Source organism: Seriola aureovittata, chromosome 18, assembly GCF_021018895.1.
Source record: "Seriola aureovittata isolate HTS-2021-v1 ecotype China chromosome 18, ASM2101889v1, whole genome shotgun sequence".
In the NCBI taxonomy this organism is placed as follows: Eukaryota; Metazoa; Chordata; class Actinopteri; order Carangiformes; family Carangidae; genus Seriola; species Seriola aureovittata.
This window is the reverse complement of record NC_079381.1, coordinates 11,098,115-11,124,425: the sequence shown is the minus strand read 5'-3', so window position 1 is coordinate 11,124,425 and position 26,311 is coordinate 11,098,115. Positions and strand designations below refer to the sequence as shown.

Here is a 26,311-nt window from a genome sequence, read left to right as displayed (position 1 = left end):
GACATATTCTTCCAGAGAAGAAATATGAGGATTAATTGTGTCCAAAAAGCAGAAAACAAAATGCTTATGTACTTGTATGGTAAACACACCGAATGTGAGATAGACATTGTGCCAGATGGTAACAGCTGCCACAGAATAGCACCATGACAAGAATGATGACATTTATGATAACGAGAGTGGGGATGCTGACAAGAGCAATGGAAAAACATTATACCGCAAAATGAGTCACATATTGTAGTATGTTTTGTGTGGATAAGATGTGGTGCATTAAAATTCACCTTTTGTTCCTTAAAATTAAATGATAGATGTTTCCTACAGGATGAATGACTCATTTTATTTTCACAAAATTCATACTGTGTTGATATTCACTAGGAAGAATTATCTACAAGCACATGTATGTTACAAGTAGTCAGTTTAACTGATGCTGTCCAGCTGAAGGTTTTGTCTCTGCTCTGGTCAATGAATTTTGGCCTTTGTTTGGACATGGTCTTTCAGCTCTAAGCAAACAAACAGGTAACAGCTGCCTCAAACCATTTGGCTGTGTTTGAGAGAGAATAATGGAGTTAATGGGTTGATTGGATAACAATAGACAGAAATTATATGTGATGTTTGTTTATTTGATGTGTATTCATACCTCTTCAAATGTGTCCTGAGGCATCGTTTTACTGCACCTGCTGCACTGGCAAATCCCCGTTTTATTCGCTCATTATCTTTCTCCCTCAACCATTATCTTCATTAGGTTATTATTAGCCCATCTAGGTTGCTTAATTAAGAATTGATTTTTTTTTTTTTTTAAATGAATGACTGGTTGATAAACGTGTAAACTCACCAACACTAGTATAAGATGATCAGTTTGTATCAACACATGCCCCCCTCTCTGGTAGTGGTTAAACCACGTACCCAAGCGCATCCAATTACTTAAACCGGGTTTTCAACGTCATCGCGCTCCACGTAATTCCTGCGTAGTGCCCTGTCTCCCAGTAAACTGCTGCCTTCAGGAGCGGTGGGGAAAAACTTTCATTACGGTGAAAGACATTTTAAAAAATGAATGCGAATGTGGAAATTTCCACCGGTGTTTTATTTGTCAAGGTGGGGGAGTGGAGACTGTATATCAAAATCTGAAGTTCAAAATGAATATTCCACTGCATATTTTAAGTAGGCTAATCACACTATAGGCTATTGCTGACATTCATTTTTACTCTAACATTTATATGTTTGTCTTCAATAGAAAACTAAAACATTTTCACCAAAACAACATTCAGAAAACAAAACAATAAAATAGCTTGCAATTGTATATTACTGTCATTCATGGACAAATTTTGATACATCAGGGCTCTATATACACTGATATTTTTTTAGGAGTTTACGAGGAGACCGTGAAGGTAGCAAGTCAAACACGCACACATACAGGAGCACACACGCCCCCTCCCTCCCTGCTTGAAGCTCCGCTATCTTTAGCACTGCCACGGATTACAGTGCGCAGTGTGTGGACAGACTGCTCCCCGGTGTAACCTGCTCGGCTTATCACTGTGTGTTTGTCGTGCTGAAGCTTTTCGCCCGCATCAAAAAACGAACACAAATAAAGACGTAAAACAAAAGCGATGGGGGAATGACAACAACCCTCGTCCCCGCCTGCGGTTCTCCGTCCCCGAGAAGACCCCAAGGATGCTGCTACTCTCCAGCCCGCGGAGCGGACGCCAGCGCCGGGCCTCGCTACTGCTGCTGTTCGCCGCGGTCCTGCTCTGTGTTGTCTCTGTAGGTGCTGGCCTCCCAGGTAAATACACATCACACTAACACGCACACTAACACCAGCACCAGCACCAGACAAACCAATTATCCTCGATACCATAAGCTCATTTTCAAATAACCCGGGACTGTCTGTCTCATCAGTAAGGCATCTTTAACAAATGGTGAGCAGGTGTCAAACAGAAAGGCAGGGACTTTCTATCTCAAGAGCAAAGACACGACTGTTTTTATGTGTTTGTTATAAAGATAGCTGTTTTGGACAGGTTAAACAAGAAAGCAGGCCTATGCCTTTAAGCGGGTGAGAAGGGCACTAGGCAAAGACAATGGTGAAAGCAAAATAAATTCCTTCCTTGATAGGTGTCTCAGTGCATTTCCTCCTATTCACTGCTTTTAAAAAAGCTCACACATATTTATTTTGACAATATTACACTGATCTAACGCAACTGAAATGGAGAGGGAATCTGTATTTTTTTCATAATTTGGTCACTGATCCAGTCTTACTTTGATAAATGATGATTCACCATAAATTAGAAAAATGGCATCTGCCTGTTACAGTGAAGTTACTAAGAGTCACATTTTAAAAACAACACCGCTTGAATAATTAATCTGAGCCACACAATTCAGATATTGGAAAAAGCAGTAGTGCAAGCAACTGTTTATACCTTTATATATTTAAACTGTAACATTTACATAAGCTGTAACTGAACATTGCTGAAAACAGGAAATTGTTAATTCACATTTTTCTCAATTAAGTAACTTGTTAATCTGGAAACTGGAAATTGGTTTGAGTCTGATTATGATTATGAGTATGTGTGTGTGTTTGTGTGATGGGTCTCCTCACAGTGATGTTTGCTGCTGATGTTTGCAGGGGAGATCATCTGTGTCTCAGTTTTTAACACAGAAACCCTGTGGGAGAACCAACAGATGGACTATCACATGTAATCTTTAGCCTTTATCTGGGAGAGAGAGAGAGAGAGAGACCCACAGACATGCTGCACACACACTGAACATTTGCTGCTTTGGTCTGGTCACAGATTTGTATGAATTTATAGTTGTTCATATATTTTTTCCACTAAAACCCATCCATGCAGTCATCCAGCAGCTCGCTCCATCCCACTGAAGTCTGTGCATGAAATCAAAAGGGTGTGTAGCTTCATTGTTGCTCATACACAACAAAGAGGATGGAGGCTGTGACGCTGTTTTTTCCCCCAATAGGGTAAATTTGAAAAGTCCAGTGGTTTTTCCCCTCTCATCATCCTCAGATCAAAAATCTACCAATGCAAATGGCATTATTTTCTCTCTCAAGTGCTGAAGAAACAAAGTGAGAGTAGGAAGAAGACGTATTAGCTGACGCAGAAAAGTTTTCCAGTGTCAGAAAAAAATCATCATCTTGTACAAGCTGGAGACAAGACGAAGCTGTCAGTACGCTGTAGTCTGTGACGTGCCTCTTGTTTTACATGGTCAGAAAAAAGTAACGTTTGTCGTAGTCGTAGGCTTTTGCCAGCGTGATGGGGGTTGTGAGTTCGACACGACACCTGTTACACTTGAATGCAGCTTGTCCATAGCAGCGTGTGACAGTATTGTCAGTATGTGGGCTATTGTTTTGTGTATGTTGAGTTGAAATCACAAGACGAGGCGGAATAACACTTTCTTTAAACTTTTTTTTTTTTTCAAGCCAGTGTGAAATGAGAGGGATTTACAGCACTGTTGCATAATGTAGCTGTACAGCAGTGTTAGCGGGATCATATCTACGCCACCGCACTTTAAGGGACTTTTATTAAAGACCATTAATTATATTGGAGGCGTCTACAGAACCTCAAAAAGCACATCCAGTAATGCAGTAAGTCAGCTCTCAGGGTGATACTGCTGGAGTGTGACAACAGCATGAAGTGCATAGCAATCAGGTGTTTGATTCAGCAAACATCGACACATCACCATGTGTGAATATGCCAGAAAGCTTTCACAGAACATTGGGTTCTTGGGATGGAAGTAATCCAAAATCTCCATAAACCCAATTAATTACATAAACTATGTCTAGTCTGCTGGCCAAGATACAAAATAATTATCTTAGCATGCAGAATTTGTTGTATAATTCAGGTTCAGCGGGGGTATTTTGAATTAGTAGCAAAAGAAAAGACACTTTTTTTTCCACTAGAAAATCAAATTATTTGCATGTTCTTGCTTTTTCTAATTTTAGCATTTCTCTGTAGACACATCATCTTCACTTCTCAATATTCTAATTCAGCCTGATCATTGTCGTGCTGCCACGTTTAAATGCCAGGTTTGTCATTCACCAAGCAACACATGGAATTGGTGTCATTATTATTCAGAGAACAGCTGCCTCCGGCCTTTTCTTCCACCAGGATTAAACTTTAACGATTCATATCTTCAGTGTCACGCTCTGTCTCTCTTTTCACACGCACACATGGCGACTGGCCTTAGTGTTTTTCAGTCACCTCTTTTTTTTTTTTTCTAATATTTTTGTTATCTGCGTTGTATAGTGGGGATCAAGAGCAGAAAAACTCAGGTGGAACGACACCTGCACACTGCCAGGGGACAAACACACCACTAACTCAATGACCAAGTTCATACGTAATGATTCCTACCCTCATGTGACTGGAGATTAAGTTTTGTTTGCATATTTTAGCGAGCAATTAAAAGAGTGTATGAGACAGATTTTATTTTCCTTTGGGGTTAAAGAAGAAAATTTGATTCCTTTAAACTAATGAGAGCCATCAGATTGAAGTGGGTTTGAACTCAGCTCTGTCCAGACCTGTCATTAATAATAATACCACCTCTAAAAGCCTTTGATGCAAAATCACTAAATCTCTGTTGGTTGAACAGTTGATAAGCTGCACCAGACATCAGGAAACACATGTAGTGACAATGTGGCTGGAATGAGGAACAAGGCGGTGTTTATCTAAAGATCTAAAAGGACTTCTTTTTTTCGAAAACAGTAGACAGTGACGCAAATGATCGTCAATAATACTCAGCCAAATTAATATACTGTACATGTCCACATCCATATACATATCTTTATTTGTTTTTTACCTTATTTTTGATATGTATTATACGTGAACTCAGTGCCTCCGGGAAGTCATTTAGAAAATGCAGTTGAAAACTAACAAGTGGTCTGGTTTGAAATGGACTTGTGATATTGCCTGTGTGGTCTTTGAGGGGGTTTGACAACCAGTGTTTCACGAGCGAGAGAGAGGAAAAATTACCACCCAGTTATATGGTGGTAACCATCATACTGAAATTATCTAACAGCCAGGAAAGACGTATTGATTCACCCCATTGTGGTCACTGTTGTCTCAACTTGGAGGTCTGACAAAAAAAAAGAAAAAAAAAAGGTGGTCAGCCAAGGCTTTGCTGTGGTCGCTGCTCTTAGCCCAATATTTGGCTTCTTCATGTGAGAGCACACTGTCGGCAACCAGACATCCAGGAAACTGGAGGGTCACAATTGACTAATCAACTTACAGATTGCTAACAGATATTTGATCAAATCAGAGTCATCACAGTTTTAGCTTGAATGAACACGATGCCCCTTCAGTTTTAGTTTAACCATAACCTGTTGTAACCAGCGCTTTTTTTTTTTTATCGAGCCCCATTTTGTGATGAAAACAGCCCAATTTGCTGTGTCAGCCGTTTTGCATGCCCAGGTTTGCATTTGTGTGTAGCCACATCCTTACCAAGAATGGCAGCGTCTTTGTTACACCAATGACACTTGTTCCTTCGTGCTCATACCAAGAATTATGTCTGAAATCTAGTACAACGTTTTGAGGTAAATGTGAGCCAAAGTAGTCCAATCAATCTGGCAAAATATATGTTCCATTTCAAGAAATACCCAGTCCCTGAATCAGCTCTGTAAGAAAAACTGAAGTGTTGCACCACACTGCTCTAACATCTGAATCAGCCGAAGACCAATAAACATGATGACCCTGAAAAAGACAATGAAAAAAAGACTAAATGAAGCAGCTTCTATTTGCCACCTACATGTTGCCATTGTATAAATCCCTCTAACCTTTGTTCTGTTTGCTGCGGGGTGTGCTGCTCCGCTCCACTCCACTCTAATTATAATGACACAGTAATTATCCCTTGTGTAATGGGTTAGACTCGCCATTGTCTGACATGACAGAAGTTACTGCAACAGAAAAGACAAATGACAGACGCAGGGAGAGATAAGGCAGAAGAGACACGGCAGCAGCATGAGAGGAGACAAATAAAAACTCTACCCGGGAAGAAATTCTTTGACATTTTTTTGATTTGCTTCCTCCTCACCTTTATCTCTATTTAGTCACGCAACTACTAGTATATTTTCTGCCTCAGCATTATGATGTCTGTGTGTGTGTGTGTGTGTGTGTGTGAGTGTGTGTGTGTAGGTGTGTTAAACAGGTGCTAAGTCATGCCCCATTTTCCACCAACTGTGGGAAAAAACTTTTTTTCTTTTTTTTACATGTAGGAGTCATTGCATCAGAACTTTAACACCTGTTACCTGTAACTGACAAGGCAGACAGTTTCCACAGAATTAAACGTCTAAATTAGACTCATGGCTTTCTGACACAGGGTTCTGAGAACTGAAAGCAATCTAGGTTGATGTTGCAGCTGTTTCCGCTACGTTGTTAAAGACAGAGCTGACTGAACAATTCTCTATCTATTTTTGACAGTTGACTTTGAAACCGATGCCTTGCTTCCATTTGTCAGTGTAAAGCCCGGCGCGAAAGCCAGAAGTGGTTTCAATGCCGGGGCTACACAGAGCCAATTCGGGGTTTGTCAATTCTTAAAATCCCAAGATCGATCTTTGCATTTGAGCCTTTTCTGAGTAAACTTGATGACCGATGCCTTACAAATAAAATCCTCTATCCTCTAAGAACCTGTTTTTTAGATTAAATAAGCACACAGGATTTTTTTCATTTTTGTCCAATACATTAAAAGAGATAGCTGTAAAATCAAGGCACTTCATCACGTTGATACCAAAATTGATTAAAAAAAACAGCTACAGGTTCATAGTTTTTATATGAAAGCTTCGAAAGCTTTTCAGCAGCATTTCCACCTTGATGATGAATGACCAGAAGCCAAAAAGGATAGCTACCACTGAATAAACACCAAACAGTAAAACAAGAAAATCTCAGACAATGAGAAATTCATATTGCCACATGGTTTACACGGTATATCATCATATGGCCTAATCCTAATTACCAGAATACAATAGCAGTGTTTGTCATATGATGCCAGTGAAAACAAAGCTTTAGAAACAGGCTGCTTGGTGTTTGTTTGACTTTATCATGAGGCATGGTGGATAAACAGGAACATAGCAGCATGGCTACACAAAAAGTCACACAAATGTACACACACAGGGGACCGCATACACACTCTTTATCCATGTGGAAATGAACACTGGTTGCGTATCAAGTGAAGAGCGCCACTTGATTTGGAGTGTTTGGCTTACTTCCTCTCTCCTATCAGAGGGTCAGGAAACGCACACAATGGGTGTGTATGACCCTCCTGGCCTTCCCATTTCCTACCTCCCCTCTAAACATCTCTCTCACATACACTAACACACGCACGCACACACACACACACAATTACGGAGTGGGTGACATTTGTTGCATTATATCTGTAGAGCGTCTTGAAGCAGCACAGGTTAACGGTGACATGAAACTGTGCACTTGCTTGCGAATGCTTAAGTGTGTGTGCCTGTGCCTGTGCCTGTGAGTGTGGGTGTTTACCAGGCTGTGTGAGAATGCCTGTGTTTGCCTCTCTGTTCTCCCTGGCAGAGCTGCTGCTGAGCACACAGCCTGGTAACAGCAGCAGCAGATGGTGAGGAAAGTCATTTTTCACTCGTTCCAAGGAGTACTTTCTGAATCCCTGAGTTGCATTATAATTTTTCACACCTCTACTGCCTTAACCGATACCAAACACCCTGATATACTGCAGTAGCGTGTCTGTCTTCTTCTGCCTCCATCTCCCTGTCTGTCTCTTGTTTTCTATGTCTCTTCCTCTGTCTCCTTGATTGAGCTGTCTAATTAGCGACAGCACTGTGTGGGAGGCATGTTGATGCAAGGCCACGTCCTATGGCGACTTCGCATTCACTTCTCTGGCTCCTTTGTTATGCCGCTAAATAGAATTCAGCTGCTTTGTCATATGATCATCATGATGAGTATCTTTCATTGGTTCATCCGTGTTTAGAAAAAGTGCTATTATGTAAGTTTGCTAAAATTATTTTATTTTATAAAGTTATTGCAGTGCAAGAAAAAGATTTTCGCAACAACAGCTGGTGAACGGTAATGAATACAGCTTTTATTTGACTACAGCTCGTCCCCGATTGTCACACCCGTTTTGCTTTTTCATACCATCTTTTTCTCACTGCTCCACACTTTTATAATGAAGCACACATACACTGGGTTCGTGTTTGTGTATGTATGGCTGCTAGTGTGTGAGGAGAATAATTATCTTCATTCATGTGACTGCAATAGGTTCCACCACATTAACTTCCCACGTGATGAATAACAGATGAAGTGCTGACCAGAGGTGTTGAGATTCGAGCTGCATTGTTAGAATCAAGAGTGCATTGCAGATATTTTAGAAAATAGAACACACCCTGATATTTCCCTTTCATAACAGGGATTAAATGTCTCGTTTTGTCTTAGACGACAGCGACTCCTTAATCTGGAAGGAAAAGCAATTGTTAAATTGTATGTCTTTGTTTGTGCACGATGATATTTAGGGGTCAGGACAAATACAGTGAGTGATTCAGCAATGCAAAGAGACTCTCTGGCAGTGCATTTCTAATACAATTGCATGATGGTGTTGATGATCACTGGATGGCTGACATTTAAACGATAGCACACGTGAATGTACTGTTGTGTGTGTGTATTTTTAATTTTTTTTTTTAAAGTCTAAGAAGCTTTTGTTCATCTCATTTGTCCATAAATTTCAGTGAAACCGAAAACACCTTGTGAGTCAGCGAATAAATACATGACTATTCCCTGTTTCATTACAAAAAAATTATTTCAAAAGATTGACCCTGACAAGGAGCTAGTTTGGTCTTGAAACTCTTTCCTGTAATGAATATAAGTATGAAACATTAAAGGAGCTATTTTTTATGTTTTGCTATTGCTATGTAGCCAACGTTGGCATTAACAGCTGTTTAGAAACATTGCTAGTTCAACTATCAAACTTCATTCCTTTATGCACCAAGAACTGTCTCCAGCGGTGGAAAGCAACGTGAATGTTCACTCTTGTATCTCTCACGTCCAGCAGTTTGAAATAGGTCGGTTAGGGTCAAAATTTTGGACTCAGCATCAAGACAAAATAGATGTGCATGTGTTTTTACATTTTCATTGTGGCTTACCCTCACGATGAGGTAAGGTCATGGAGTTTGAGACAGGAATGGGTGGCTCTATCTGTGACATAAGTGCGGCCATCTGGAGCTGACCTTCGCTTAAACAGCCCTTGCTCCTGAGACAGTTACAGAATCAAAGAGTCATGAAAAATGGACAATGGAATGATTTGACATCAGGTCTCATGATTCAGGTGATACCGGCAGGATCCTGTGTCTTGAGCCTTGGCTTGGTGTTATTAGAGCTGGCCGGGATTATAGGCTCTTGCTCTGCCCCTCACTGAGATGATTTACAGAAAGAGGGACACTACAACAGCTGACATTTACAAAAAATGAATAAAAAAAAATAAAAAAAATGAAGACATATATTGAATGTGAGTGAATCAGTTTTTTTGTGCATGAAGTCTCACATTGCACATGCCCACAGACGTGTGCTAGAGAATTAATACCACTGACACAAACTGCACACACCCATATTAAAATACCACAAGGACAGAACAAGCTATTTCTAGCGACAGTTTTTTTTTTCCTCTCTGATGTTACAGGAAATCAATAAGAACATGTGAAAAGATCAGACAAAGGTTTGAAATCTGGAGGGAAATGAGAGGCAACGCACGTGGCAGGTAAAAATAGAAGCCACGACAGCTGAAGGAGGAAACCGAGAAATAATAATTGAGAACGTTACAGTCACAGGGATGTTGATTAACTTAACAGGGCCGAACAGGTGGGGCAGCGATTAAACTTACAGGTGACAGAGTTATTGGTAGACCGTGGGAGCAGAGGTGGAGCGTGACAATAAAGAAGGAGCTGCGAGCTGTCTGTTTGACTCAAACAGACAGAAAAACAAAGCGTCTCAGATTACACATGCGTCACTCCCTGAGGCATCAGACCAGCCAGTGACATAAGATGTCGATGTGTGTGTCCATCTCCCTGTGGTGTAGTTGTGATGTGTAGATTTGTTGAACTGTTTGTGGGTTTGCATGGGTGTGTGTGTGTGTGTGTGTCCTAGTATTTGTTTTGTCATCGGTGGTGTTTGCACACTTTTGATGTTAAACGTTTGAGATTTCCACAACGTTTTTTGTTGTTGATACATTTGTTTTTTTACTTTAACTGTGGTTTTAGTATTTCTGGTAGGGAAGGTTTCACAAAAGCTTAGAACAGGTGTTTTTACCTTTATTGCAACAAGGATTGTGTAATAAAAAAATGAAACTGTTTAATTGAAAATGGGGCTGTTATATAAAGAAACATATGACCTTAAACAACAAAAATCTAAAGATACATCAGAAACTAACCCAAAAACAAAATCTGCGTGTGGGAGAGACAAAGGGAGGAGGCTGTGGATTTAGTCAAATTAGCCAATAACAAGTTCGACAAAGCAGCAGTAACATATGTGGACGCCATACAACTCCATACAACAAGTATGTTGAGTTATGAGCAAATTATATATTTTAGTTTATTACAAATTTTAGATCACAAAAATGGGGATAAAAATGTATTGATGGATGGATAATAAACATGCATATGTATGTGTGAACAGACACGAAAAGCAAGTGCCTATAGCTGCATTTCATCTCACCAACACTTCCTCTCCTTCGATAACTCACATCTTTCCTGATATTAGAGGCCTTGTTGCCATGGAGGTCATTGAGATTTCTCCTATAGCGTTCTACGTCATGTGTACTTCTCCCCTCTTATGCAGCCATTGAAAAAAATGGCCGGAGTAATGACTGCAGTCTGTTGCAAAACACAAAGAAAATAAGGTTGTTTTTTTTTTTTTGTCTAAATTTAATTTTGTAGAATCTAACGCTGAATTGTTTTTAACGCAATGACCAATTCTGTAGATCAATCTAAGACATTAAATCTCTGTCTTTACAACACTGATCTGTCACCTGTAGACTCCAACAATGCTCACAATGGTGACCTATTATCCCTCACAAATACTGGGTTCATCCACTCTCTTCCTGTCTATCATCACCCACCGTGCTGTTTTCCTTTAGCTGACCCACTGTGCTGCACCCCTGCGCTCCTTATCTGCTCTAGTGGCGTCCGCCGTGCTCTACCAGCCCTCTGCTACCAAACAGACCTGCTGTGACCCACTTCTTTCTTTGTGGTGTATCTCACGCTGTGTGGGCGTGTGTATATTTCTTGATAGAGTGTCTGGCCTCCATTTTTGTGCTAAAGTGGCAGTAATCAGGTCAAGGGATTATCTCACCTGATGGCGGGCAGATCTGTGAGCAGCTGTCGCTCACTCTTTACTTTGGTTTAACCTGACCTGTATTGCCAAACAGGTGGGGCTCACCACATTGCAAAATGCAGAACATTATTCAAAATGTACTTTTCTTACTGCCTAAACACTCGTCATATCCGACAAAACTTGCCTATGTGGAAGGCTTGATAAGGTCACAGCAAAAGCTAAATATCTTCAAAAACTGTGATGTAACTGTGCAGACGTTTTCTTTCTGAATGAAGCTGAAGAGCTGACACATCCACTAATGAAGGGAGTGACGATCATGAAACTGGAGCATCTCTTACTCTGAACATTTGTATAGTACTTCATTCCTCACAAAGATTGTCATTTAACTGTCTCAAAATAATGGTAAGGATGACAAACTTTATTTATAAAGCTCCTTTCATAACATATGATGCATCTCAAAATGCTTTACAAGAAAAGTATTAGCACTGTTTCTGTTTGGCAGCAGTGTGGCTGGGATACTAATACAACTGTTGATGTCACGCTCTCTCACCAACCCACCCCCAGCTGGCAGTAAATGCCCCCACCATATAGACTGTGCCAAAGAGGGACGCCACTTCTGCATGCCTGGCTCCTCCCACTGTGGCCCCTGCATGTCACCGCTGCACGAGAACGAGGAGGGACGCTGTGTGGAGAGGAGGAGGCACCATCAGCACGGTATGAATAAAAAGATCTTCACTTCACACACAAACACACTCATACTGTTTGACTCTGCATTCACTGTACACACAAGCTCCCGCTGTTTCATTTGAGCACATGGAATTGAGCTGATACGCTCGGTAAATCATTCATTGTATGAACTTTATTTACTCACAAACAACTCGACATGTTAAGCTCAGGTAATTTTACATGAGATTAATGGAAGGACGTCCAGCACCCTGCAGGCTTCACAAAGAAATAGAAGAGGAATGAGAATATGTTGACTTCTTTCTTTTTTCTTTCACATCAGTGAATTTTGAGCATCTTTGATTTAGTTTGGTCTTGATTACTGACAACATTCATATACATATATGTTTATAAAATACAATACATCAGACTGTCAGGGAGGGATCGAACACACCTTAATACACGCATTGCTTCTAATGGAACTGGAGGTGAAATGATGAGTTTATTAATCAGTTAGTTGGGTAATCTATTAATTGTTTTAGTTCATGTTCAAGTTAGTTCTTGAGCAAAAATGTAAAATATTCTGTGGTTCCAGCTTCTCGGATTTATTTCTGCCTAAATTGAATATCTTTGGGTTTTGGACAGGTAATCTCACAAAACAAAGATTGAAGATTGAAGGTGCCTCTTTGTGCTAAAGGAAATTCTAATGGGCATTTTGCACTTCACAAAACATTTAATAAAGAAAATATTTATTGCAAACACACACTGGTAGACTTCATGACGAGTGTGTTTGCTGAATGAAAAGATTAAGCTTGTCGAGAGCAAATTGAAGACTAATGAGTAACGTGGTTATGCTCATTCTGGTTGCAGCCTCAGCTCCAGTTAAATGACAGCTGAAACGACTGCGTCTCTCCGGTTGTAATTGAGTTATTAGTGTGCACGTAAAAGCACTGACTGACTGTCATTCTTTCTCTGTTCCTATCCTTACGTCTTCACCCCACATTCGTTCTTTGACACAGCCTCTTTTCTCTTATTTGACGTCTGTATCCTGTTGCCCACATCTCTTCCCCTCTCCACCCTTTTCTCTCTATTGCCTATTGATTCTGTTCTCTCCCTCTCCTCCTCTATCAGCCTTAGCTTCATGTCTTTATTCCCTCTCCCTCTTTCAGTATCTCATGTCTCTCGTTCTTTTTTTTTTTTGTTCACTTCTCTTCTCTCTACAACCTTGTTGTGGTCCTTTGCTCTGCCTCCTTGTCTCCCATCATGGTGCAGTCTGATCCTCTGTTTTTTAATCTGCCCCTGCTCATGCTGTGTCTACACACACACAGACACACACACACACACACAGACACACACACACACACACACACACACACACACACACACACACACGCACCGCCCCCGCACACTGCTAGCTTTAATCACTTAGATGACATGTATCTCTCTCTCTCTCTTTCTCTCTCGTTCGTCCTTCATCTCCATCACCGAGTCACATGCCACTCAGTGAAAGAGCCAAGCTGCGAAAATAGATCTTATTTGTCCGATTTCCACGGCGTGGCATCACACTGCTGGCACGCACACCGTGTTTCAAGAAGGCGCTCCAGCAATTAGAGAGAGAGAGAGAGAGAGAGATTGAAACATCTTGTGTACATTTGAGTGTACTGGCTTGCCTCCGCACAAATGTGTGTGTGTGTGTGTGTGTGTATTTATGTCTGTTGGTGGGCAGGTGCATGTTCTCTGCAGGATTAATAATTCAGATGGGTCTGCGGCAGGAGAGGGTACAGTACAAACTTGGCTCAAATTATTGGCAACAGCAGCAGAGAGCGAAGTAAACATGAGAAGGAGATGTGTGTGAGGATGTATCGGAGAGAAAGGTCACATCATGCACAAAATGAGAGGATTTTTTTTTTTTTTTGTAATACAGTCATATTATGATAAAAGCCTGGTCAGTTATTAGTATTTGACTTGGGATTGCATTTGTATCTGTGTCTCTGTGCATTTTTCAATATGAAGACATACAACATATGCGATGCTGTTGTGTGTGTGTGTGTGTATGTGTGCGTGCGTGCGTGCGTGCGGTGCTGTGAATCCAGCAGATCGTAGGCCTCGGCTAAGCTCCCTAAAGTGGTTACATAAACCCCAGAGAGATCACAGAACACGGTGATCCGCATGGGGGACTGACACTGACAAGCACTCATGCATATATGCACAAAATGCTAAAATGGAATGATTAAATTACTCCACTTTCAGTCCCATAAATGTACCGTGCTTGGTTTGTTTGGTTTGTCACGGGCAGCACACATCAAACACAACGGAGAGGTGCAGTCCGGCTGCTGACTCAGTAGTTTGGCAGCATTACTAACTGCAAATTACACTTCAGAGGAAATATCATGCTGTGTTTCCAGGACTAAACATCCGATTATCTAAAATGTTAGTATGGCTTTTAAAAGCATGAAAAATACACATTTTAAAAACTGAATTTCTGTCCAATGATGCACCTGCATACCAAATAAATGTCAGTTTCTCTCTCCCCCCTCTGTGTTTCACCTACTCACACACACATACACTCATCTTACTAAACCTTTGTTTTGTCAGTAGCCCAGGGCCTTTACCCAGTTGTTCTTCCAATCCAGTTTCTAACTTCAACCTGACGAAAGCACATCTCAGCATCATCAAGCTGACTCACTTGATCTGCAGCACTTTTTTTAACTGATCTGTAGAATAATTACAATAATAATATATTATAATAATAATAATCGCAAGGATGAGAGTGCACAGCAGGTGAACAAGCGAGACAGGCAGCACATTTTATTGTAAGTAGGACCTGCTTGTATTTGACATAGAGGCGTGTACTGCCGTTGGTAAACATACAATATGCCTTGAAGCCATTTCCTTTGTTCAGAAGAGGCACAAACACAGTATGTATCCTTTACTGCGTATGTGTTGAAGTTGTGTTTGTGCTAAAAGCAGAGTTGTCGCCCGGTGTTTTATCTGGACTGTCTCATTCTGTCCTCCTGGACCTCTTTCTCTCTCATGCGCTGCTTATTTACCCTCTTTTGTTTATATTATTTTTTTACATTATGTAATATACAACAGGGCAGTCAACAAAGTGGAAACAACAACAAAAAGGCCAAGACACTCTGACAGCTGTTTGTTACAGGCACATGCAACATGAACAAATATCCTGCGGCAGTTTACTTTGCTGGCATGAGATTAGATCATTAAACTGATGGAGAGCCAAACAACAAGTTGGTTCCTTCACTAACAAGGAAACATAAACGTTGTTTTACAGGCTTTCAGTTATAGAATAAATTGCTAACCAGTAGAACTGCATTTAACCAGTGGAAATGAATCGTGTCATTTCTCAGTGGTGTTTTGTGTAAATTACATATACAGATTTATGGCTGTTGATGTTAATCCCAGCACTTATACAACTTCCTTTATTCCACTTCATAAAACTAATCAGTCAAACGGTTTCAGTGTAACATTTACTGTCGACTGTTTACAGTTACAATGTGTGACTGTTTACAACTGTAAAACTGTAAAGAGTTTAATCTTGAATAATATATTTTTGCAATATTAAATGGAATATTTATTATCCTTTATATACTCAAATAAAACCATTGCCATGCTTAGCAATACTTATTTTCATCATAAATATATATATATATATATATATATATATATTTGTATATATTTGTTTATTTTAATCATTGTCACCTGATTTTTTTTTATCATATTTTAGAAATTAAGATACAATGTGTTATGTAGTACTTGACACTGGCAACTGACCCAATGTTTAACAGCCTGGAAAAAAAAGAGTAAAACATTTACAGTATTTTATTGCAGACTTTTTTTTTTTTTTTTCCATTGGTAAAGACAGGTGGGACTGTTTATTGAAGGTTAGAACATTGCTGGTCAGATTTCCTGTATTGACTTTAAGCTGGGCATTCAGTTGTGACTAACTTTTTACAGCAGGTGGGAGGGCGACTCGCTGGCAAAATTATGAGCTACGCTACTTTTTCAACTTTAGATGTCATGGGCAAAATAACATTTTAACTGCATGACACTCCCTTATATGAAGACAGACTAACTAATAAAGTACATACGAGTCTGTGTTTAAACTGTGACCTTTCTGGTTCCTTCCCTTTTAACTTAACCACCTGGTCGACCTTTTCCCCCCAAACACTGGAATAGCACATGAATCAGATCTGAACCTAGCAGGCGCCTTTGTGCATTTTGTTATCTGTCCCAAGTCGCCCAAGAGATGTGCTTTCAGAGGATCTGCGAGTGAAGTACCAGTTAGACAGACCTGTAGTCTCTCTGTTGTCTTCTACATATGCCATATATTACATTACCCACTAGAGGGCAGCAGGACACACCAGTATAAATCAATAATCTATGAATAGGGCTGAGGACAGGGTGAAAGTGAGGGGAAGGCTTTAAAAACTCAAAGGAGGGACAGTTTAACAAGGTTTAGTAGTTTGGAAACAAGGAAGAATTTTGTTTTAGCATGAGCAGTTGATTGACGGAACATCAGTCAAACAATAGATTTCTGACTGATCGATCATTTAAGTAGTTTGTCGAGTTCATCTTAACGCTTCTCAAATGCTAGATTTTATTGTATTCCCAATTAAAAAATGTATTATTTTATTATTGTATAACTTTTGGCTGTTGGTTGAGGCCATCAAAATACTAGTTATTAGTTTGGGCTCCGTTAACTTGTGGTGGACACTTGACAATACATCCACTAACCAAATTAAATTAACTCAAAATAATAATCAACAGATTGCACAGTCACTCCTATTTTCTGATCTAATGCCGGATGAAATAAAAGACAATGATCTCCTTTTTTCTTCGTTTTGTTTTGGTCAAGTAATACTGCCTGTTTCAACAAAATTGAATTAAACAGACACAGAGTTTCATCTAAAAGCATTTAGATTCTTCCGAGGTGAGGTTTTCTTTTTGTTCTTTGTCGTTCGAGTTTTTTAACAAGGAGAAAGGAGGGGCAGGGAAGTAGCGTGTGTGCTCCTGCATGTGGTTTCGGGGAGGAAGAAATGTGAATGGTTTTTGAGTGAGAAAAGGGAGCAGCAACAGATGTGTGTGACCCACAATCCCTGTTGAGCTGTTTAGTGTTTGTTTGTTGTACCCAACTGCCCCCTGGGTGCCTCTCAAGAGGTTATGGGTCATTATCAAGCCAGTGACAAAACTCTCTTACACAAGGAGAGGTGTGCGTGCTTAGTCAGTGTGTGACAAACTACACACATACACACAATTGACACTTTTTTTTAGGTGAATCATCAACTTTGGCCTTGTCGGGCTTTCGCTATAAATAAATAAATTCTCCTCTCATCCATTTTCATCCATTTCCCTGCAGATTTTAAAACAACCCACATTTAAAGAATACCACCAATAAATCTCTCATTTTGTTGAGTAACTACAAACTCCTGCCAAGCACTCGGGCACGGTTGGAGCTCTCAGCCACCTGCAAAGTACAGATGGTGCATCCCGCCTCCACAGACACCTGCTATGGAGTGCACTAAATGGCCATTAGTGGAGGGGGGTAAGAAAATAACAAAGCAGGCAGTGAAAGTGCTGGCATTTCATATCATACACATTAGCTCAGCCAGATGGTCAGCCTTCTGGAGTGAAAGTGACAGTGTAATCAGTAAAAGTGATGCTGATGGTGATAATAATTTGTAATAACACATTTGTTTAGATCGATTTACTGGCATCTGCCTTTTTTCTTTTTTTTCACATTGGCACATATGACATCAGTGTCACACAAATCAGCTGTACATATTGGCCCACAATGCTGAACAAATGGTATGATGGTATAAGGCACAATCAAGAACTTTTTCTTCACAGTTTTTCTACTGCTTTTCTCATGATTCACCAGTTGTAAGAGCGAGTACCTGTATTTTGATATTTGATATATTGCAGGGTGACTTTATAGAGGGAAACAACACTTTGATCACCTCCATTAGCAGCGAGCTATGGGATCTATTGTGAACATAGCAACTCAAGCCCAGAGAGGCAAAGGTCTGGCTGATTGCACCTGCCCCCTGCGGTGGTGCCCCCCCCCCCGGCCACACACACACACACTATCGGCCCTGGTCTCCCTGGAGACCGCGACAGTACAGCAGGAATGTGGCTCACTGTCTGGCCTTAAGGGCTGTTAACAACAGTTTAGTATTGTCCCCTTTTTCTTTTACCAGTCCACAAACAAACAAGACACATGGGCACACTCCCTATTCATCACTTCAGAGGCAAGGCCCTGAAAAACACATGTGAAGATTGGGAACAGGCCGGTGTACATGACTAAACCATGCGCATGTGCTATCTGTCTCTCCCTCCCATAGACACAACACACAACAAGAGTTACACGTCACCTGCAGTCATGAAACTAATTAGATTTTCCAGACATAGAACTGGCAGCAAATTAATCTGCATCTATTTTTGATATTTTAATCGTTTAAGTCATTTTTTTAAAATCAAAAATACCCCAAATTATCTGGCTCCTGTTTCACTGTTGGGAGGATTTTCTGCTTTTCTTTGTCCAGGGTGATCTTAAAATGAATAATACTGGACGTTTTTCAATGTTATCTGATATTTCTAAGACCAAACGATTCATTGAAACAATAATTGGAAGATTAACAAATAGAATACGATCATGAAAAGAAGGATAAGTTTCACCTCCTTCCTTTGAAAGTCAGATTAATTGGCGAAATATCTGTTAATAGAGAAATGTCAGTAGCTGTTTTGCCTTGGTAACTCTGTTTGTGATGTATATGAAGTTGCTGTCAGTGATTTGTATGTTATGTGTATGAATGAAGGTTCTTTGTTTATTGTAAGAAGCCTTTAGTGTCATTGGAAGAGCTGCAGCATTTTATGCATGCCTGATTTCCTGCTGCATTTTTCTTTATTCTTAGCTCTCATACACAGCACAGACTATTAAAGCCAGTTTCATTTGTGTAGAAGCTAATCCTTGAATCTTGTTTGTCTTGTAAAGGGACCCACTACCCTGAACTGGACGAAGAAATCGATTATCTTCAGTCTGTCATCGAAAAACAGGAAGTGTTAGAGATCACACAACCAAAAAGGCCTGGTAAGAACCCAACAATCTATATCTATATAAGCAAGAGACATATCACTTCCTGTTTCAGGTTAAGAGTTGTCTGTTTTACTTCAAGCCATACAACTGCCTTTGTTGTATAGAAATACTCTTCCTACATATTCTGATAATTTGATGATTATCTCCGTCAGATATTGTGTTTTTTTTTTTTTTTGCCTTTATGCTAGCCTTTGATTATGACTCTTTCTTTCTTTATGTCATGAATTTCCCCTAGGGGATAAATAAAGTATCTATCTGTCTGTCTTTCTCACTCTCTCAGTTGCCGTAACCTCCCGGACAGATGTTAAAAAAAGCAAGATAAATGCCTCCAAACACAAACAGAAAAGCAACGCTCCTCCCTCATCTGAAAGCCTGCATGCCTTCACCACAGCCCCCGGCCCTACGGTGTCTGCCCCCCCCAACACACCGACTCCACAGCCCAGAGCAACTGGAGTTGAGGGCAGAGCTGGTCCTATAGTGGTTCCAGCTCCCAGGAATGACAGAATTATTGTCAGTGAGTATGACTTCATGCCCTCAACACGGTGACAAGGCAGAATGTAGGCGCCTAGAAGGTTTTACTGCACCGAGAAATGCTGGTACAAGATACTGATATAAATAGATGATGGATACAAATTAAATCAAATTACATGTTGTTAAAAAATTTGGGTGTCTTCTGCCTGGATGTTTTCACCAGCAAGATTTCACCGCTTATGTTTTCTAATTGTCCCGAACCGAGCCGTTAATCCTTGACATCCCAGTGTGTTTACTGCTTTTATGTTTCTTATCATTTTACTCGCGATGGCAATAATTATCCATCATGAGCAAATGAATTAAAATATAATTATATTCAGCAGCCATTATAGATTTCTCAGTAGGGTTATCACTCATTATTTTCTCCTTTAACATTCCCTGTTCCCCTTTCTTTTCCTCTGTCTTTTGTATCTTTGTGCAGTCATAATCTCGCTGTGCGTCGCGGTGGGTGCTGTCGGAGTGATCCTGGCAACTGCCTGTTTCATCAAGTAAGTCTGAATACATAAAGTCACAAGTAAAGCAAGAGGAAGCTAGATTTTGCCAATTTTACACAAAACCATTCTTGGTTTGCGTCAGTGATTGTGTGAATCGTGTAATAAACCAGTCAATTAATTAACGCAAATAAATTCTCTTGAACATCTCACAAAAGTACATTTAGTGAATGAAAATGGAAAACCAATGTAAGTTGACATCATGATATTCAAATTGAAGAATGTATCACATTGTTCAAGTCAAATGCCTTTCAGCAGTGACAAATTACACAACAATTTAAGGAAGGAGAGGTTAGCCGTCACCTCTCAAACGTTAGTTAATTCAACTGTAAATTTGTTGTTTTACCTGCCAAGTACCTACGCCTAAAGCCTTATTACATTTGCTGTTCATATATCATCATCTGTGAGTTTAAGTTAAAGGATGTTTTAAAAGCAGAAGCGGGAAACAGCCCTCAGTGTTGCAGGAGACTCAGATTTATGATGCCCCTCCACAGGTTGCAGAAAGAATCACGTCTAACTCAGAAGGTAGACTACCCTGCCTTCAGAGGGGCAGGCGTGTCTGCCTCCCCAGCCACCGGCACTACGGTAAGACCACAGTTCCTCCTCCACCAAACTACTACCGTTAAAATTTGCTTTAGTTTTTCTCTTCTTCCTTTCCAGTAACCACAAGATCGAGACTTCTGTCTTTCAGTGTATCATTGTCACTTCCTCTGTTTCGCACCCAGACAGGAGATAACACTCTGGCCCAAAGCGCTCAAATGTATCACTATCAACATCAAAAACAACAGATGCTCTCAATGGGAAAGTACGTTTCTCTTCCCCTGTTTTTCTTCACTCTTTCTGCAACTCCCCTTCCCCTTTTCTTACCCTTCGTGACTTTATGCAGGCTTTTCAACCACATCCTCGGACCCAGTCACCTTTCCCCTCAACTCAAATGTCTTTTTTTACCCCCCTATCAGTCATAAACCTGAACAGAAAGTCCTTGACAACGAGGTCACATCAGATGAGGAAGAAGTAGGAGGAGACTTCACAGTATACGAGTGTCCTGGACTTGCACCGGTGGGTAGACACACACACACACACAAACACCATGCATGCACAAACCTAATCTTTTCCAATGTTTGTTTAATGACTGAAAATCCATTTTCTCTCCTTAACAGACTGGAGAGATGGAAGTCAAGAACCCTCTGTTCGATGACTCGACTCTACATTATCAGGGGAATCTCAAGTGAATGCTGAACACTTTATGCGTGCGCACACACACACACACACACACACACACACACACACACACACACACACACACACACACACACACACACACACGCGCAGGCATAGAAGCCATTTCTGTTTAAGGTCTCAGCAGAGGATGTGGTAATAAAATTGATTTTTTTCTTGTAGGCCCTTTCTATATCTGCTCCAGCTCTGCTTTTAATACTACAAATATGTGTTGGGTTCCTTTTTAATTTATTTCTCTCACTGTTTTGGAGCACTCCTGTCTTTTCAAATATGGTTTTCAGAGTCCTCCTACATTTGTCCCTATAGGTGTTTCTGTCCTGTTTAAATGTTAAAGTCTAAGTTAAGCTCATTTTCTGCTCACATTTTCCTTAATTACTGCAGCTGTTTCCAAAGAATGTGATACAATGTCAGACATGTGCACAATACACACACACACACACACACACACACACACACACACACACACACATACATACATAAGTTGAAAAACAGGTGCCCTCCCTTGCATTTTGTCATGGCTAGCTAGTGGCTAAACCGCATTCCCAACGGATACCCAGGAAATATTTAAAATCCGATCTCTGTGATACCTCTGTAAAAATAACTCCCTAACACAGCACAGGGTTTAGCATTGAAAATGTTACCAGTGGTGTTGCTAATTTTATGTCTCGTCATATAAGCTGCACATACAGATTTTAAGATTATAGAATATAAATATATATCTGGAAATGAAGTACTCTGATGTCTGTTTGCATGGTTTACTGTACTGTGTTTGAATCATGGCAATGCTTTGATGAGTTACTCTGCCTCCTGTATGTATGCATCCTGTTGATGGAGGAGGAATGTACAGTAAAAGTGACTTCTAAGCACTTGAATGAAATTTTGGAGAAAAACTATACTGATGGATGTGTAGGTGGTAAATATCACTATCTTGTATCGTCCCTCTTTCCTCTCTGTCCTCTTGTCATTCCCAAGTTAACCTCGTGCTGCAAAATGTACATACAAAGTGTGAAAGTGTTCACCTTTTATACATATTTGTACATGCAGACCAAGGAATTAAAACTTTTTACCACATGTGAAAATGACTTTGTTTTGCCTTTTCTTTGTGTGGTTTTCATGGTATGCATCCAATAAATTTTTTGTTGTGGGACATTTATTGCCTTTATTAGTTATTGATACTGGAGAAATGACAAGAAGTATAGTGAAGCTCCCTCGCCCGATTCAAACCAGGGACATTTAAGTAATGGTTCCCCCATAACAATATAATACAGCTGTTTTGTACAATCTGATTAAAAATTACAATAAAACAACAAAGAACGAGAGAAAGAGAGAAAATTGTTCTAACCCACCTAACGCTTATAGCAAAGCAGACAATATGGAGGAACCAGTGATTGCCTTTAAATATAGATTTAGTTTTGTTGCATCAGCAAGACAAACTGCAGTTCTTTAAACATTTCCACTGTAATGAACTTTGCGAGCAAAGACACTTCCTTCATCTTGCAGTGACATGTGGTGCTGCCTCTGCTGCAACGTGTGACTTTCTGTGTGGTTTTTGGTGACTATCTAACTAGAAGGTACAAATGACTACACTGGGAAAGGGTGTGTGTGGGTGGGTGGGTGGGTGGGTGGGTGACTGTTGGAGGCAGGGGGAGAGAGAACGCTTGCATGTACCCTTAGATGGGTGTTGTATATGTAGTTACATGTCTGCGTGTGTTGGGGAGGGGATAAGTCAGTCTCCTGTCCCCATTGAGCCACATGCCAAGGGCCATTAAAGCCCTTTGTGCCGGTGCACAGTGGAAGGAAGGCAGCCATTGGCCCTCGGATGAAAACCTGAGTGGGTGGAGGGTCTGTGAAGGTGGGTGTCAAAGGCAGGGCCATTAGGAAGAAAATCAAAAAGCCATCAGACTTGTTTGTGGGAGACGATTGTGCTGCTCAACAGGAGGGGCAGTATTTAGATTCCAGTGTTATGACGTTATCAATCAGTAACTTGTGACTGAGATTTGTTCCCATGATGTTTGAGGTTCATTTATCATGTTTCTTTTTTTTTTTTTTAAATGACAATTAAGCAATAAAACAAACTTTTGTTGTGTTCTGGGAGGAGGGTGTTTTAGACTGTAGAGCTATTATTTTATAGGTTCTTAGAATATTAGGCTGCAGTTTTACAGGATTTTCATAAATATATCTTCTAAGAAGTGCCTCTTTTGCAACCACAGGAACCGCTGAATGAAACCATCTCTTCTTGAGGTGACAGTGCAGTTAAACCACTGTGTCATTCTCACAAGTTTATGTATAGACATGAGTAAACCCATACATCCTGAAAGATGTTGGTATGTCAAGTTAAAATGAGAAACAAGAAGAAGAAAATAAAAAATAAAATAAAATACAAATAAAAGTATATAAACGTCCTATATCCTTTAGAGATGAAAGACTTGAGTGAAGCAGGAGTTGGGGGATGTGTGAACAGACATTACAGTTGTAACCATTATTTTCTAGATTCAGGACAGGGTGGTGTCTTTACGACGAAGTCACAGCAGCTTTTACAGAACCGGTTCAGAGCTCATCTGCAACTAGTTTCTTACAGCAGGACCAATCGCCCATGCAATAATTAAGTCAACGCCTCTCAATCACGTACATATATAACACTTATATATATATATATATATATATATATATATATATATATATATATACACCTACTAGGCTATACATTTCCATTAAATGTACACAGTCTACGTTGGTGGTTAGAGAAAGAGCGAAAGAGAAAGAAAAGTACAAAGAAAACTGAAGAGTTGAACGTGCCGAACTGGACGTGCAAATGAAGCCTGACATGTTGGGGTTTGTTAGAGGTAGTTTTCTCTTCACTGGCGTGACTGGTTGTGGTGTGCAGCTCATTCACTCTGCGTTACCAACAGGATTTCTTTTATCTCAAACTTTCTTCCTTTCCCTGCTTGACTGAACCTGCCCTGCGAGTAGCGAGCAGACCTCTGAGGTGTCTTGGAGAGGCCACTTAAAAAGAACTAAAGACAAGATCTGAGGCATCTGGAGGGGGGGGGTCAACTAAATCCCTAGATACTCCCCTCACACATCTCCTCCTCACTGTATCAAGCTATTCAACACTGCCCCCCCCCCCCCCACTCCCTCCCTCCTTTGGACACCCTGAGCTCTGCTGTCCCTTTCTCTCTGAAGCCCTGCCTAAAGTCTACCATCTCTCTTGCTGTCTGTCTTTTGCATGACAATTATACTCCCAAGTCCATGGCCCAGGACAATGCTTGTATAGCTGGGGTTTGATGTCTTTTAAGCTATTGACCAAGCTCTTGTGGTCTCCCCAAGGTTTCCACATCCTGGACTTACGTGGCTTTATATCTGTGATAGCAGAGAGTGTATTGATCTGCTGCTTATAGTAAATGGTGAGATGATTTTTAAGGTTCAGAAGAAGAAATTCAGTGCAATGGTGGTTCTCAGTCTGGGAAGGAGACCATGAGATAAACTGGAGGTGTAAAAGAATTATATATTTCTGCCAGACATCTTCATTGTCATATTTTCTGTTTTTTCCATTCCACTTCTTACATTTATATCCAGTTTATGCCTCTAAACCCCCTCTGGTGAGTAATTAAACAGCACAATGTGCAGAAGTGAAAGCCATTATTTAATCTAATTGTCCACCAGTCAGGCACCACTCCATCATAAGAGGCCAGGAAGCAAAAATAATTTAGAGAGCTACAAAAAGGGATGAATATCATGCTCCTTCATTTCAAGCTGGATACCACCCATGCAGAAGATTTTCCTACACAGCTTGATTCTTGCACCTGCAGACAACACCATGGTCCTCAGACCTGTTTTGGACCTTAAGGGCATTTCAGACTGGATACCAAGGTATTCGCCCTCAGTGAACCCCCGGACCTGCAGACCAGAGTGAAACCTGTGTCTGGTGTTTGTTTCAGAGGACAGGAGGGAGGGGACGGGGGGAGGAGGTGGGTGTGGGGCGGAATCAAAGGGTTGAGACTTATTGTTTCAATCTGAAAAGGAGCTAATGGTCGACCATCGCAACTCGGGATCTGAAATCCACGGGGTGCCCCGGGGCCACGTCGTACAATGGCACCCCCTCTCCCTCCCCGCAGTGCGTCTTCCTGCCGCAATCTGCGGCCAACGACTCGCGCTGGGGGAGCGCATCTGTACCGGTGAATCGACCATCCAGGCTTTTGAATGGCCACCGATCAAGGGTGAATGGGAGAAGTTCACCTGAATGCTGTTGGTGGTTTTATGATTTAACTGTCAGGTTTTTTTCATTTATTGTATTTCAAGAAATCTAGAATAAAATCAAACAAACAAATAAATAAATAAGCCTAAATTAAAATCAATATGTCCATATCCAGCCTAAACACACCCTGACAGTGGCAGGTTTTAGTGGAACCATGGATCTATTCTGTACAAATATTCATCTTGACAAAGCAGTGTTAAGACTTAAATCTTGCTTAACTTGTTAAACGTGGAAAAACTCTGCTTTATCTGATGTAAAATAAACTAAATGACTCAAATACAAAACATGTGTCATAGGCCTCAGCTTATCTGCCACCATCTTTCATGGGTGTATTGTCTCCCTGTGTATTTCATGATTTCTAAATAGTCCTACACCTAGCCTACATTTCATTCAGACATTAAAAATCTTTTTTTTTTTTCATGTGTTGCCCAATTCATGAGATGTAAAATATTCTTAAAACCCAAATTAGTCAAGTTAATTTCTTCTATCACAGTTATCAACTCCATTTTATTTATTTCAAATGTAAAGATTAAGGCGAAATCGGTGACAGGGATTTTAATATCAAAGCCATCTCCTTAAAGACGGATGATTTAAACAAACCCAGCATTATGATTCATGTATGAGGCGAGCAACTTACAGTATGTATTTACAGCAGCTGTGTGACCCGTGCCCACTTAGCAATGTAAATATGCGTTTTAATGTGACTTAAAACTGTTGAATTATTAATGTTGTCCTG

The 26,311-nt window shown here is 40.4% G+C and overlaps 1 protein-coding gene across 1 annotated transcript; it reads left to right on the top strand.

Annotated features, from left to right (window-relative positions):
• Nucleotides 1-1,456: 1,456 nt before the first annotated feature.
• Nucleotides 1,457-22,399, top strand: npdc1a (neural proliferation, differentiation and control, 1a). Its single transcript, XM_056403923.1, has 9 exons — nt 1,457-1,774; nt 11,847-11,996; nt 18,958-19,053; nt 19,340-19,573; nt 20,012-20,078; nt 20,576-20,666; nt 20,807-20,886; nt 21,041-21,140; nt 21,242-22,399. The coding sequence occupies exons 1-9, from the start codon at nt 1,666-1,668 to the stop codon at nt 21,311-21,313; spliced, it is 999 nt and encodes a 332-aa protein (XP_056259898.1). The 5' UTR covers nt 1,457-1,665; the 3' UTR covers nt 21,314-22,399.
• The last annotated feature ends 3,912 nt before the right edge of the window (nt 22,400-26,311 follow it).